Here is a 12647-nt window from a genome sequence, read left to right as displayed (position 1 = left end):
ACCTTGTTAGTCTGGACAGTTTTGTGTGTGTGTACAGTAAAACCTTGTTAGTCTGGACACTTTGATTTGTATGTATAGTATAGCCTTGTTGGTCTGGACACTTCGGTTTGTGTGTACAGTAGAACCTTGTTAGTCAAGACACTTTGGTTTGTGTGTACAGTAGAACCTTGTTAGTCTGGACAGTTTTGTGTGTGTGTACAGTAGAACCTTGTTAGTCTGGACACTTCGGTTTGTGTGTACAGTAGAACCTTGTCAGTCTGCACAGTTTTGTGTGTGTGTACAGTAGAACCTTGTTAGTCTGGACACTTTGGTTTGGGTGTACATTAGAACCTTGTTTGGTTTTTGTACATACAAAACAGACAGTTTTTGTAACAATTCACAAACTGTGAATACTTTAGTTTTTTAAGCGAATGTATTCCCCTTCACCGTACGATTTACGACCTCTGTAACGGTTCTAGGCTGGTCGTATACAATGTCTGTTTTATTGCGTTATACTGTCTAACTCAATATAACAGGAACTTATGTATCAAGCTTATAGTGGGATATTTAAACGTTCTTTATGCCGAATGTCTCGACACAATAAACTAATATATTAGTTATGTAACCACGCTTTGATACCTAAGAGAGCACCATACACGATCTATACCGGTAGTCAAAATGTAGGTATACACATGTACGGGTAAACCTTATGTAGGTAAACCCATGTACGGGTAAACTCAATGTAGGTATACACGTGTACGGGTTAACTCAGTGTAGGTATATACGTGTACGGGTTAACCTAATGTAGGTATACACGTGTACGGGTTAACCTAATGTAGGTAAACCCATGTACGGGTAAACTCAATGTAGGTATACACGTGTACGGGTTAACTCAATGTAGGTGTACACATGTACGAGTTAAACTAATGTAGGTATACACGTGTACGGGTTAATTCAGTGTAGGTATACACGTGTACGGGTTAACTCAGTGTAGGTAAAAGACCAAACTTCACGGGGGAATGTGAAATTAATGAATGTCTCCAAACCAACTAAAAATAGATAAAGCAACACAGATATCGGTACCAACCTCAAAGCGTTACTGTACGTGACATGATGGAAGGTGGTCAACATTTTGTTCATAGGTTAGTTTTTTTTTGTAAAAGTTAGTAGGGTTAGTTTAAATGTTAGTGTAACAAATGATCTCGCGTCTCCGTCCACTCCTTTAGCCGTAAGTGGAAGGTAAACTGTCCACGTACATGTTGGGGGTCAAGGTTCTGGGTGCTTTGGGATTCCTGAGTAGAAAATGTACTCGTGAACGCATGTGCAGAGGGAGATTCCATCGCCGGAAGTGCATATGTTGTAGTTGTTTTTAGCCGGAAGCGTGTTGGCTCTGCTCTTATTTACAACATATTTCATGGGAAAGTCTGCTCTGTCGAATTCTTGTTATACTTAATCGTCTAACGCTAACACAATAACACTGGACGCCTACATGTAAATATGCGGATGTTGACGCTAACAGCTTTATTAGTGTTAATTCCGTGTTATGGCACAGATTCAAAGATTAATGAAAAATACATGTCGACCTTGTGTGCTGAATTCCATGTTACATGTTGTCAGCAGTCTTGAATACCACTGTTAAATACTCTAATACCCGGACGAAATTTTCGTGGGTAAACATTAGTATCCAGAAACTCTTGTCTCCTAGCCCCCCGCCCCGCAAACCCCCCTTCATCACTCCCGTACCGGACTAACTTCAATACCTAGATACCTCTGACTAAATATCTCCTGACAAATTTCAATACCAATTTACCCCGAACAGAACGCTATGTGTACTACAACCCGGAATAAAACACAATCACCTCAAGGTAACACGAGTAAATGGTCCGGGCACCCCAGATTACGCCCAGACACCAAACACACTGGACAACGAGGCCTGGACAAAGACCGTATCGCAAAAGATATAACTCAGGCAGACAACCATTCCCAAACATCCTCGGACAAACATCCTCGGACAAAACACTTCCGAACAAAAATCAGAGACCAATACGGTAAAAGCTTACTATTTTCCGATCAAACATTTTGGATCAAAATCATAAGTGTCCGAAAAGGGAATTCTTGAAAAAGGAGTTTGGGTTTAAAAGTGTCCAATGTGTATAGAACAAATCCTGAATGACCAGCGTAAGCTGTCTAAATTTAATATCACATTTGTCATTTTTGTCCTAAATACATTTTTAATTTCTCAATACTTCGAAAAACACCAAAGTTCAAGCCATGAATGTGATTATGGTCGTGAACTGGTCTAAAGTTACTCTCAAAACAGCACGTTTACATTCCGAATTCGAAACAAAACAAACCCTGGTAGTATCTGAGATGGTGTTGGCTGGAGACTTAACAAGCTTCAACTTTACACTCCACGGTAGTACATACAAAGGCAGACAAAACTACTTCAAAATCTGATCGGCCATTTTTAAAAGAGACGTCTGGCGCGGGTCCAGCGTTCTTCTATGTACTGGAATGGGTCACGGACAAAGAATTCGATCTTAGATTGTAGGCATGGTCGACACCTACATACTTACCTGTATTTACCTGTGTGTAGGTAATTCTGAGCACATACCTGTACATTTAAAATTCCTAGCCATTTTAGATTTGAACAGACATCGTTTACGTAGACGATAAGTACAGGTGGCTCGGCTTTTCCCAGCCTTATATACCCAGTATACCCCGAACAAATTACATAGTGGAATCAATCAATCTCTCTATGATGAGCCTGGATTTATGATTGTGGGTTATAAAGTGGATTTATGATTGCGGATTAATGTTTGTGGATTAATGATTACATTATGGATGTGCTAAGCGGACTCCCAAGGGGCTCAGCGATGCCCTTATATGGACACTGTAGTAGCAGGTCGTCTTGTGTGGCGAGGGAAGAGCCCCGGAATACGGCCCCAAACGTTAGCTATGTTTCTATCCAAAGTGCAGATTATGATAGAAAGGAACCGTACCCTTCTACACAAAGGTAATCCCTTCTTATGATCGTTTTTATAGTTTCAGTGTCAAAAATCACTCGGTATCAAAATTCACAAGGCCTAAACAGACAGTACTTTCTTTCAAACCTGATATATTTTTATATTATATAAAATTTACAGATCGTATAAATTCATTATAGTAACATGTATACCTTACTATAATTCATTCTATTGAACCGCACAGACAGAAATTTATCCAGCCCCTGTGTATATTCGCTAAAACAAAAGATGTGACGTTGATATCGATGTAGATTTCAGGGTGAGTGACTTACTCGCAGAAACTCAACCAGCCTTTAAAAGCACGGAAGACGATATAGTTGTAGTTTGGTTCGAGGGTAAAACGTTTTGGCCAAATAAGCTCGGCAACCACCACTACAAAACACTGTAAACGAGGATATATTACTTCGCTTTGTTAGCCTAGCATATACACATACTGAACTGAAACACCACACGATCATGGGCTAACATTATTGTAAATACACCATGGTTCAGAATTAAAACCATAGGTTCCCTTCACGCGATATTAATGAAAATAATGTACAGGTTTTTTAAGTTAAAGTTTCGGTGTAAATAGTTGAAAGCTTTTTTTTTTCTCTCGCGGGAATGAAAAAAAGGAAAGGTGTCGAAAAGAGTGAGTGGTCTTGCGTTGGGGTTCTGAGATGGCTAACCTTCGTGTTCTTATAATGACGGTGTTTTCAAAACAAGAACATTGCGAAAGGGAGGGCCTCTAAAGTAGAGTGGCTAGATTTACGATGATCATTAATTTGTAATTCGTTATTTCGTCGTAAGTATTGCTAAAATAAAGTGACGAAAACGTTACAGCGCGAAATTCTTTGGTCGTTTTGACTGGCGTTATTTGCTTGGCATCGTTAAAATTTTGAACTGACGAAATAACAAAAAATCAACAATCAGTTACATTGACAATTCGGTAGTCAGGCAAAACTATAAGAAGGGGGAACGGGTTGCAAGTTACAGCATGCTACGCTGGTAAAACCTCGATATAATGTCCCTAACTTCACCTGTCACCTCGCTTACTGCCAACAAAGCTCAATGTCCCATTTATCTGTGTTCTTACGATTCATTTATACTTCTCCCTCGATTTATCGTCAGACTCCTTTGTAACGCTACACCTCGATAGATAATTATCGCCAGTATATCAAGGTTTTACAGTTATTGTCTGTTTTATTGCTGGTTATTGTATATTATTGTCTCTGTCATTGCTGGTTATTGTACATTATTGTCTCTGTCATTGCTGGCTATTGTACATTATTGTCTCTGTCTTTGCTGGTTATTGTACATTATTGTCTCTGTCATAACTGGTTATTGTACATTATTGTCTCGGTCATTGCTGGTTATTGTACATTATTGTCTCCGTCATTACTGGTTACTGTACATTATTGTCTCTGTCATTGCTGGCTATTGTACATTATTGTCTCTGTCATTGCTGGTTATTGTACATTATTGTCTCTGTCATTGCCGGTTATTGTACATTATTGTCTCTGTCATTGCTGGTTATTGTACATTATTGTCTCCGTCATTGCTGGTTATTGTACATTATTGTCTCTGTTATTGCCGGTTATTTTACATTATTGTCTCTGTCATTCCTGGTTATTGTACATTATTGTCTCTGTCACTGCTGGTTATTGTACATTATTGTTTGTTTTGATGGATACCCCGACACGATTCTTGTTATTGTGACCATGAGATGTAAAACTGACCCCTCAAATTATTGGTCAAGCATTTCACCTTATTGACACCTCGTGAAATCTGACGAAATCGTATAGAAGGAAGACAAAACAGAATGTCACTATAACGACATACATCGGTGTATCTAAAAGCGCTGGGGTTATTCGGTACATAAAACACAGGTAAACAATACAGTGGTTTTTTACTTTGTTTACGCAGTAGCGTCTGACGCAGGTAAGGTACTTACGTAAATGTGTTGTCTAGGTCTGGGATAGTGAGATACTAGGGGTAGGTTTGGGGAAATAGTAGGCCTGCTGCATCCCATTGCATATCGTAAAAGGCGACTAATGTGAGGCTCCTTCATAATCCAGGGTTAATTTTGTGTCGTCTGCTTTCACTTTGTTGTCCCCAGTGCAACACTTGGGGTCTATAATTTCTGTTCTCTCCTGTCTAACCTCTTCTCGTCTGTTTCTCCTTAATCAACAAACCTGGGGAAAGGGAGTGGGTAGGGAGAAGCGGATAGGGAGGGGGAGGGGGAGATAGAGATTGGGGTATGGGGGTATGGGGGATTAGGGATGAGGTACAACATGGGCAAACATGTACATCTTGAAATGTTTAAGCATACCGTTTTCAATGATGCTGTCCCTTCAATGACGTCAGTTTCTGATGTTGAGACATACCTGTGTTAACATTGCCTTGTCGGTCTGATACTCCTAGTGTTGAGTGGAGGTACACTCGGTTAGCGGGTGACCTCATTATCTTGATTTTGATGTCATACTTCTTCCAAAAAAAAAATCGATTTTATCCTTAATGTTGTAGTTGATGATTTTTAATTTTGTAACGAATCTTGTTTATTATTTACCCTTTTGTAACGCGACGCGTTTAAATTAATGATTAATTCAAGAAAAGTTGTACAATGAAGAAATCATCATGTTTTGTTTTGTATCTATTTGTTTTATTTAAATAACTTTATCACCAAATATGTCAGTCAATTGAATGTTATTAATTTTAGATTTGAAATAAATCATTATTTTTTATTTCCTGTCTTTTCATGATATGTTTGTACTCACTGAGTAATTGTCGTTGCAGGGTTTCTAGACTTGACGACAGACGTCAGTTGCCACAACGACCAAGTATGGATTCCTCCGGTAACGACAGCGAGGAAACGGATGTGACGTCAGGTTCTACGCCAAACCAAAACAACCTAAGTTTAGACCAAATCAGCACCATGACATTGGACGAGTTTAAGAGTCTCTTGAATAATGCGCTATCAGTTCCGAACGGCAACACTTCGGAAGGGAGTATGGACTCGCCAAGATCTCAAAGCAGTACGGACAGTTTTAAACATACCTATACGGGGCGTGCGAATAAAAAACCTCTGCTAGGGGAGGCAACTCAAAAGTATAGAACGTGGGCGAATCGAAAAGACGCTTCTAGAAGTTTCGATACAGGGACAAGTGCTAGCAGACAAGATAAAATACTCAAATCGACTCAGTCGACCGACGAGTATTATGAACTCGATAGGCCATCTAGAAAAACTTCTGCCGTCTCCAGGCCCAAAACGCCGATCAGTACCGTGCCGAGGCCAAAAACACCGGTCAGTTCTGTTCCAAGGCCAAAAACACCCGTCAGTTCTGTCCAAAGGCCAAAAACACCCGTCAGTTCTGTCACAAGGCCGAAAACACCAGTAAGTGGGAGTTCAGTGTCTAGACCCAAGACACCAACAAGCCAGTTTCGTTCAACAACACCAGTAACTGGTTCTAGGCCGGCTACCGGAAGTGTACCTCGACCATCACCCGGTGTCACGCGACAGACGGCCGGACCTTCCAGTACCAGTCGTCCAAAAACACCAACACGCTTACAAAACAGTCGTGTTGAACCAAGCAATAGTTCAATAGGGAATGTTACAAGTACTTCATATGAAACTAAAACGAAGCAGTGCTCGAGTTCACTGAACAGAACATTTGGGGAGCAAACGAGGAATGAAATGCGTTCAAGTTCGTTGTGTGGGCTATCAGGGGACGATCAGAGTGAAAGTGGTTTAAACACATCAGCAACCAGAACATTGCCGAGTTCTAAAAGTGACTTGTCATCCGATATACCCAGCACAAGGAGTGAAAGGATCGCGCAAATCCGCTCGCGCCTAGCCGCCAGTCGATACGGAACTGAATCAGGCATCACTTCAACTACAGCGCCACCTGCCAGTTCGTCTAGTGCGCAATACCGGAAAGGGAGCTATGATTCGACGGCGCATGTCTCCCCAAAACCGGAACAGACGTCGCCAAACGTCAGTTATGTATCAATCACAAGTGAAGTTGCTGCGGAAGCCGAATCAAATAAGGACTCACATTTCTCCAAAACGTACCAGGCCATGCGACAATTGGATTCGGGAAGTATTGATCCTAAACCAGTGCCAACTTCCGGAAGTGACGTTTCGTTAAGTGTAAGATCTGACGGGAGTTATCAAAGTTCGTCAGTGGAGCGGAGTTACGGGTCCTCCCGTCAAAACTCTTTATCAAGTGTAGAATCTTCTCCAAAGGAGGAATTCACGTCAGTGTTAAAAGACAAAATCTACAGGACACAAAGTCTCGATGATAATCTCATAAAAAAAGCAAACAATTCCCAGTCATCTACGTCAGATGAAGTTCCCATTGTTCCTGTGATGAATTCTCCCGATGAGAGGTTAGCACGCCCCTCCACCCCGGCACGCCCCTCTACACCTTCCTTTATCCCGCGACCCTGTACGCCGTTATCGAGTTTAAAAGACTCCATCCATAATTTGGAGAAACAGCCGGCGTATTCCGGTCAGAATAACGTGTCCCAAACAGGTAGTGGACGGCCGCCTACGCCTAGAAAAGCTACGATCCTAGCTAAGGCCCCGTCCGCGACAAACACATCAAAGACCCCGACTACAAGTAATAACAGTTCCTATACTAAAATGTTCCTTGCAAAACGGTCCTCAACCCCCGGGCCGACCCAAATGACCTCTACAGTAGTTACCCCTCGGAGATCAAGAACCCCTGGCCCAGGGGACAGAGACAGGAGTTTTAGTATGGCGTCCCAAAAGTCGGCAAAAGAAAGTCCCAGTGATGTTTACGGTAACGGGGCCGTTGAACCGAGAGCCAGGAACGTTCCTGCTAGCCCTGTCCCACAGCGGAGGGCACGCACGCCCAGTGTGGAACACAGGTCTCTGAGTGCTCAGAATTCGATGGAGGGAGAAACAGTTCTGACTGTAAATCGGTCTGGCGGAAGACATGTATTGTCCTTGGGTGACGCCAAGGACACTAAGACTCCTCGACCGAGTGGCGGCCGAATCATTGCGAGGGCGTCGACGGCGTCACAAAACCAAAGACCAACCCAAGATATAGAAAGGTCAAGGTCACGAGCTCGTGGCATGACGGCAACATCGACATCTCTTCGTACGAGACCCAGAAGTGTCGACCCAGAATCTGCCAACGCCAAGAAGGCAGAGGAAAATGTCCTTATCGCTCGGCGAGGCGAGAATGGTGCTCATATAGTGAATAATCGAACTGAGGCATGGGTCGAGTCTGCCGCTAAAAACACAAAGGCAAAAACCCCGACCAAAAGTTTGCCCCCGAAGTCAGTATACAGACGCTGTAAAACACCGAATCCTCGGAGTATTCATGAGCACGAGCTGGAATCGCGTCCCTTGGAGGAGATTAAAGCCGCACTGTCTCTCCCTATCAACGGTCTGAAGGAGGTTGACCTCTCTGATCTTGACGCTCCGCCAGAGGACGCTGATGCGTACGCTAAAATGGACGAATTATTCCGACGACTGAAAGCGAAGGAGCTCAGAGCATCGGTTAACGAGACCCCTGGTGGCCACGGTGATCTAACGAGGAAAATAAGCACCGATCAGGAGGACTCAGATGTTGCCAGTGGTGACGTATGTTCACTGGACAGTAACGAAAACGTGAAACGGAAAAGTTCAAAGTCGTCATATAAAAGTTCCCCATCAACAAGTAACCGGGGCTCCACACCCTCAACTCCTTCTCGACCAAAGACTCCGTCATTCCCACCAAAGGACGGGGAGACAAATCGACAGTTCACACGGGCAAATTCCATGCCGCCCCGGCCCAGCACTCCCACGCGCACATCTGCATCACGGAGATCAAGCTCCAACAGTGCGCATTCTGCGCCTGCGCCGGAAACAAGTATCAAACGTAGTGCGTATGATCATACAAGCATGTTAGTGTCTAAACTTAAGGAACTCATAAATACAAAACCAAGGAAGGACGAACAATCCGGACCTAAATCTAGAATACCGGCACCGAAATCGCTGTCAGCGGTAGGGAAGTCAAAATCTGTTTCCAATTTACTATCATCGTCGAATTCAGAAAATATTTCTCCAAATAAAAGAATTTCTAATGGTGATTTGTCGCAGACTTACGACTTTAGTGATGACCTATGTGGTGAAATATCAAAATATTCTTCCCATGATCAGTTGGATTATAACGGATATAATGGAACAACCCGGAACGGTACGGAAACGCCGGTTCCAAAATTATCCACTCCTCTGACAACCGGAAGGAAAGAGTTTCTTAACAATCAAAGGGAGAACACTCGGACACCAAAACTCGTCCGCGCAGTGTCTATAGGTAGTCTGTCTAGCTCGTCCAACACACTGTCCTGTACCGTCGGGGACGACGATGATTATGTGTGATGTTCAGTATTGGAGTGATATTATATATAATTAAACTGTTGCCGAACTGTTGGATGTATGCAATTTCTGGTGTTGGACATCAACTCCCCGCTTGTGTTGTGTCGCTGTACCGGAAACGTTTAGTTTCCTCAAACAGCAAATGTAGATCCTCAATTATTTGTCAGAATAGCCCACTAGAATAGCCCACCAGAAACCTTTCATTTCGCGACTTGTTTGTTAAACTGTGTCATGCATGAAAAGAAAAGAAATTGAACCCCAAATGTCTTTAAAAGATCGGAATGTCCTGTTTTGCATTTGAGATGATAGTTTTATTTCTATGCCCAAGTTCAACAGATTTCGCAAATATTCAGCGCGGAAATCGACCAATTTGTTACAGATATTTTCCCCCCACCCCGAACTTTTAGAACTGAACTGTGTTTGGGAAAGTTTAAACACTTCAAGTGAATACGTAATTATATAGACCCTGCACATTCCAGACTGTTCATTCCTTAGAGTATTTAAGTATATTTTTGATTTCTATAACTATTTTATCTTATTTAATGCCACTACAGATCTAGATATCAAGTTACGATCCGCTTAATTAGCCGACTGTTGTTGACTGTATTTCATTCCTGTCATGTGACCTCAGTGCAAAGTGACCTGCAACTGTATTCACGTACTCCATGTCGTCACTTCTCAGTTATACGACAAAATAAGGCCAGTGAGCTAATTTGCATAATCTGCCATATTTTATTTTGACCTTTCTGTGAAAATAGCGAGCAAATTGAAATTGAAAACCGTGCTTTCGTAGAATGGTCAAAATACAAGATGACGGCAAACAATGGAAATAAGTCGAGAGCCCACATTGAGGGGATTATTTTGAGCTACGATTTAGTGGAACGTGGTGAATGCCACACGGAAACCAAAACGTCCGGACTAGAAAGTCCCCTTAATATCCGGATTAAAAAAATCTTCGCAATTCCGGACTAGCGTTGTCCCATGTTATATCTAGATAAAGAATGTTATTTTTAATTTCCGGTCTAACAAGGGTTCATTTAAGTCCGGATTGTTGATGTTCTATTAAACGTCCGGACTAGTGAGGTTCCATGTTAAATCCGGACTATCGAGGTTATACTTAAAGTCCGGACTAGCGAGGTTCCTCTTTACGTCTGTATAAACATACAGTTATGTTTACTTCAATTTTTGATTATTTTTATCACTTGATTTTAATTTTTAATCGACTGGTCATTTTTGAGCAGCTGCCATTATGTGTTATAGAAATGAATTAATAAAGGTTATGATCAAATGGAAAGATATCGAACGAGCGGCATTTTCTTATTTTTATCAACAATGATTTAAACTTAATCTGTATATCTGTGATATATTTTTAGTGCTGATATAGTTCATTCAATTTCTTTACTACTTTAAATGTATGAAGTGTATTTAAAGGGTTGTCAGGGTGTACTGGACATTACAATCGCTAGGACACGTACATTTTATATTAAAACACATAGATGTATTTATCTAACCATCGTCGAGTTATTATTCGTACGTTTGGTCTCTAAATTTGTATTCCAATTTATAGATAGGGAAATCGTTTTATCGTCAACTTTTAAATTTACCTGTTGAGCACGTGCGTTCTATATCTGTGGTAAACTTTCAGTAGAAGATTCAGATTTCAGACAGAATACGTTTATTGTCCTGCTATCATTCTGTAAGGAAATGTCGAAGACTATGTAATCAAAGTTAGCAATACCGATTTTCATTAAAGGTTAAAAATCGAGCCACATAAAAATATGCAATAGATACATCTCATCTCGTGATAGACCTTCACATCGGGCCTGTACGGCTGATTCTCGGGACGTCCTCGGGCGCCAGTTTGATGAGTAGGGGTGTAATTTCATTCGAGTTTACTGATCATGATATGAGACAGCGTTTGAAAGAACGAAGATTAGTATCCTCAACGCATTCACAATGTTATCACTCTGCTGTTAAATCTAGTGCCCAATATATCGTCTCCAGTTACCTCCCTTGCATAGTGCGTTACAACTCCCGGTCAGATGTGTGCTTCGCTTTATTCAACCTATTGATCTAACTGTTTGTGTTCACATACTGTTTGTCACTTTATATATCCGCGAATATTTATTTTTGAGGTTTTAACACGCAGAACTTAATCGCAAAATCAACTTTTCCGATTATAATTATTATAATATCTATTTCTTTTTCCCTATAAATTGACATTCGTCGTAGTCTGTTACTATCTTCACGAACTAAATCTAGCCTGCCGAATACGAAAATGTCTGCCTGAAGATTTTTTGTCTGCTAGTTGAAGCTTGAATAAGTATGTATCAAAACGTGCGTGTTTAACTGTAGATGGTGTCTAATGTGTGATAGATTGCTTTATCCTGAAGTGTGACTGTAATGTCGTTATACACCCATATATTATGAATATCATAACATTTTATGCATTATATAAAATATATCTTAAGTTATATCGAATGTCAGAGAGAGTGCACGTGCGCGCGTGAGATGGACGTGTCTAATATATATGTATTGCCTATCTGTGATTCCAATAACTATTTATTTTGTACATATTATGCAGACTGCGTACACTTTGTGAGATGTCGATATAAGGGCATTAAAAGTGTTCACACGATCGTACTGTGGTCTTTGGTTTGTTTATTTATTTGTATTTCAGAAACATACAACAGTAGTTCTGTAAATCAATGTTATTTTGCGAGTGATCAATTTTCGCGTAAACTTGCGAGGAGACTCAGTCGCGAATTTAAATACTCTGCAAATACATATTGTTATAATGTTCTTCCAATCTTCGAATTCGAGAGTTCCAGAAATAATTACACACTGAGTGAAATTGATTTACAGTATCAACTAAATGTCTGAGCTAATTATGGTATGATGTCTGTCATCAATCTGTTAACCTTTTTCTTTAACAGCTTCTTCTACAGAACTTAAAGACCAAGAGTCATGATATTTGGTCACATGCTACTCTGTGATTGAGCGGTATCGATTTGCTTAGTGTAACAGCATCGGCTTACTCTCATGGTGTTATGACTCAAATTTGTTAAAATAATATAAAGTCGAAATGTCTAAAGCCTTGGTATTTGAGCTTGTTATGAAGATCAGACATGGAAATATGTTTCTTATATATTGTGCTGTGGTCAAAGGTCAACTTTGAGAGCTGGAGTCAAAATTCAACAAAGGCAATGATTGATAAAACATCTAAAAGCATCCGCTCAGCTTCCAATGGTCATGCTATTTAATCAGTGCCTGAT

The 12647-nt window shown here is 41.0% G+C and overlaps 1 protein-coding gene across 1 annotated transcript in view; it reads left to right on the top strand.

Annotated features, from left to right (window-relative positions):
• The window catches only part of LOC110453541 (mucin-5AC-like), an 88330-nt gene extending 76315 nt beyond the window's left edge, over positions 1-12015 (top strand). The window contains exon 5 of the mRNA XM_021502518.1: positions 5781-12015. Within this exon, the coding sequence (XP_021358193.1) occupies positions 5781-9375 (3595 nt within the window). The 3' untranslated portion in view covers positions 9376-12015. The remainder of the gene's footprint in view (positions 1-5780) is intronic.
• The last annotated feature ends 632 nt before the right edge of the window (positions 12016-12647 follow it).

This window comes from Mizuhopecten yessoensis, unplaced genomic scaffold, assembly GCF_002113885.1.
Source record: "Mizuhopecten yessoensis strain PY_sf001 unplaced genomic scaffold, ASM211388v2 scaffold7443, whole genome shotgun sequence".
Taxonomy (NCBI): Eukaryota; Metazoa; Mollusca; class Bivalvia; order Pectinida; family Pectinidae; genus Mizuhopecten; species Mizuhopecten yessoensis.
Note: the sequence above shows the minus strand (reverse complement) of the source record. Positions and strands in the feature narration are given on the sequence as shown.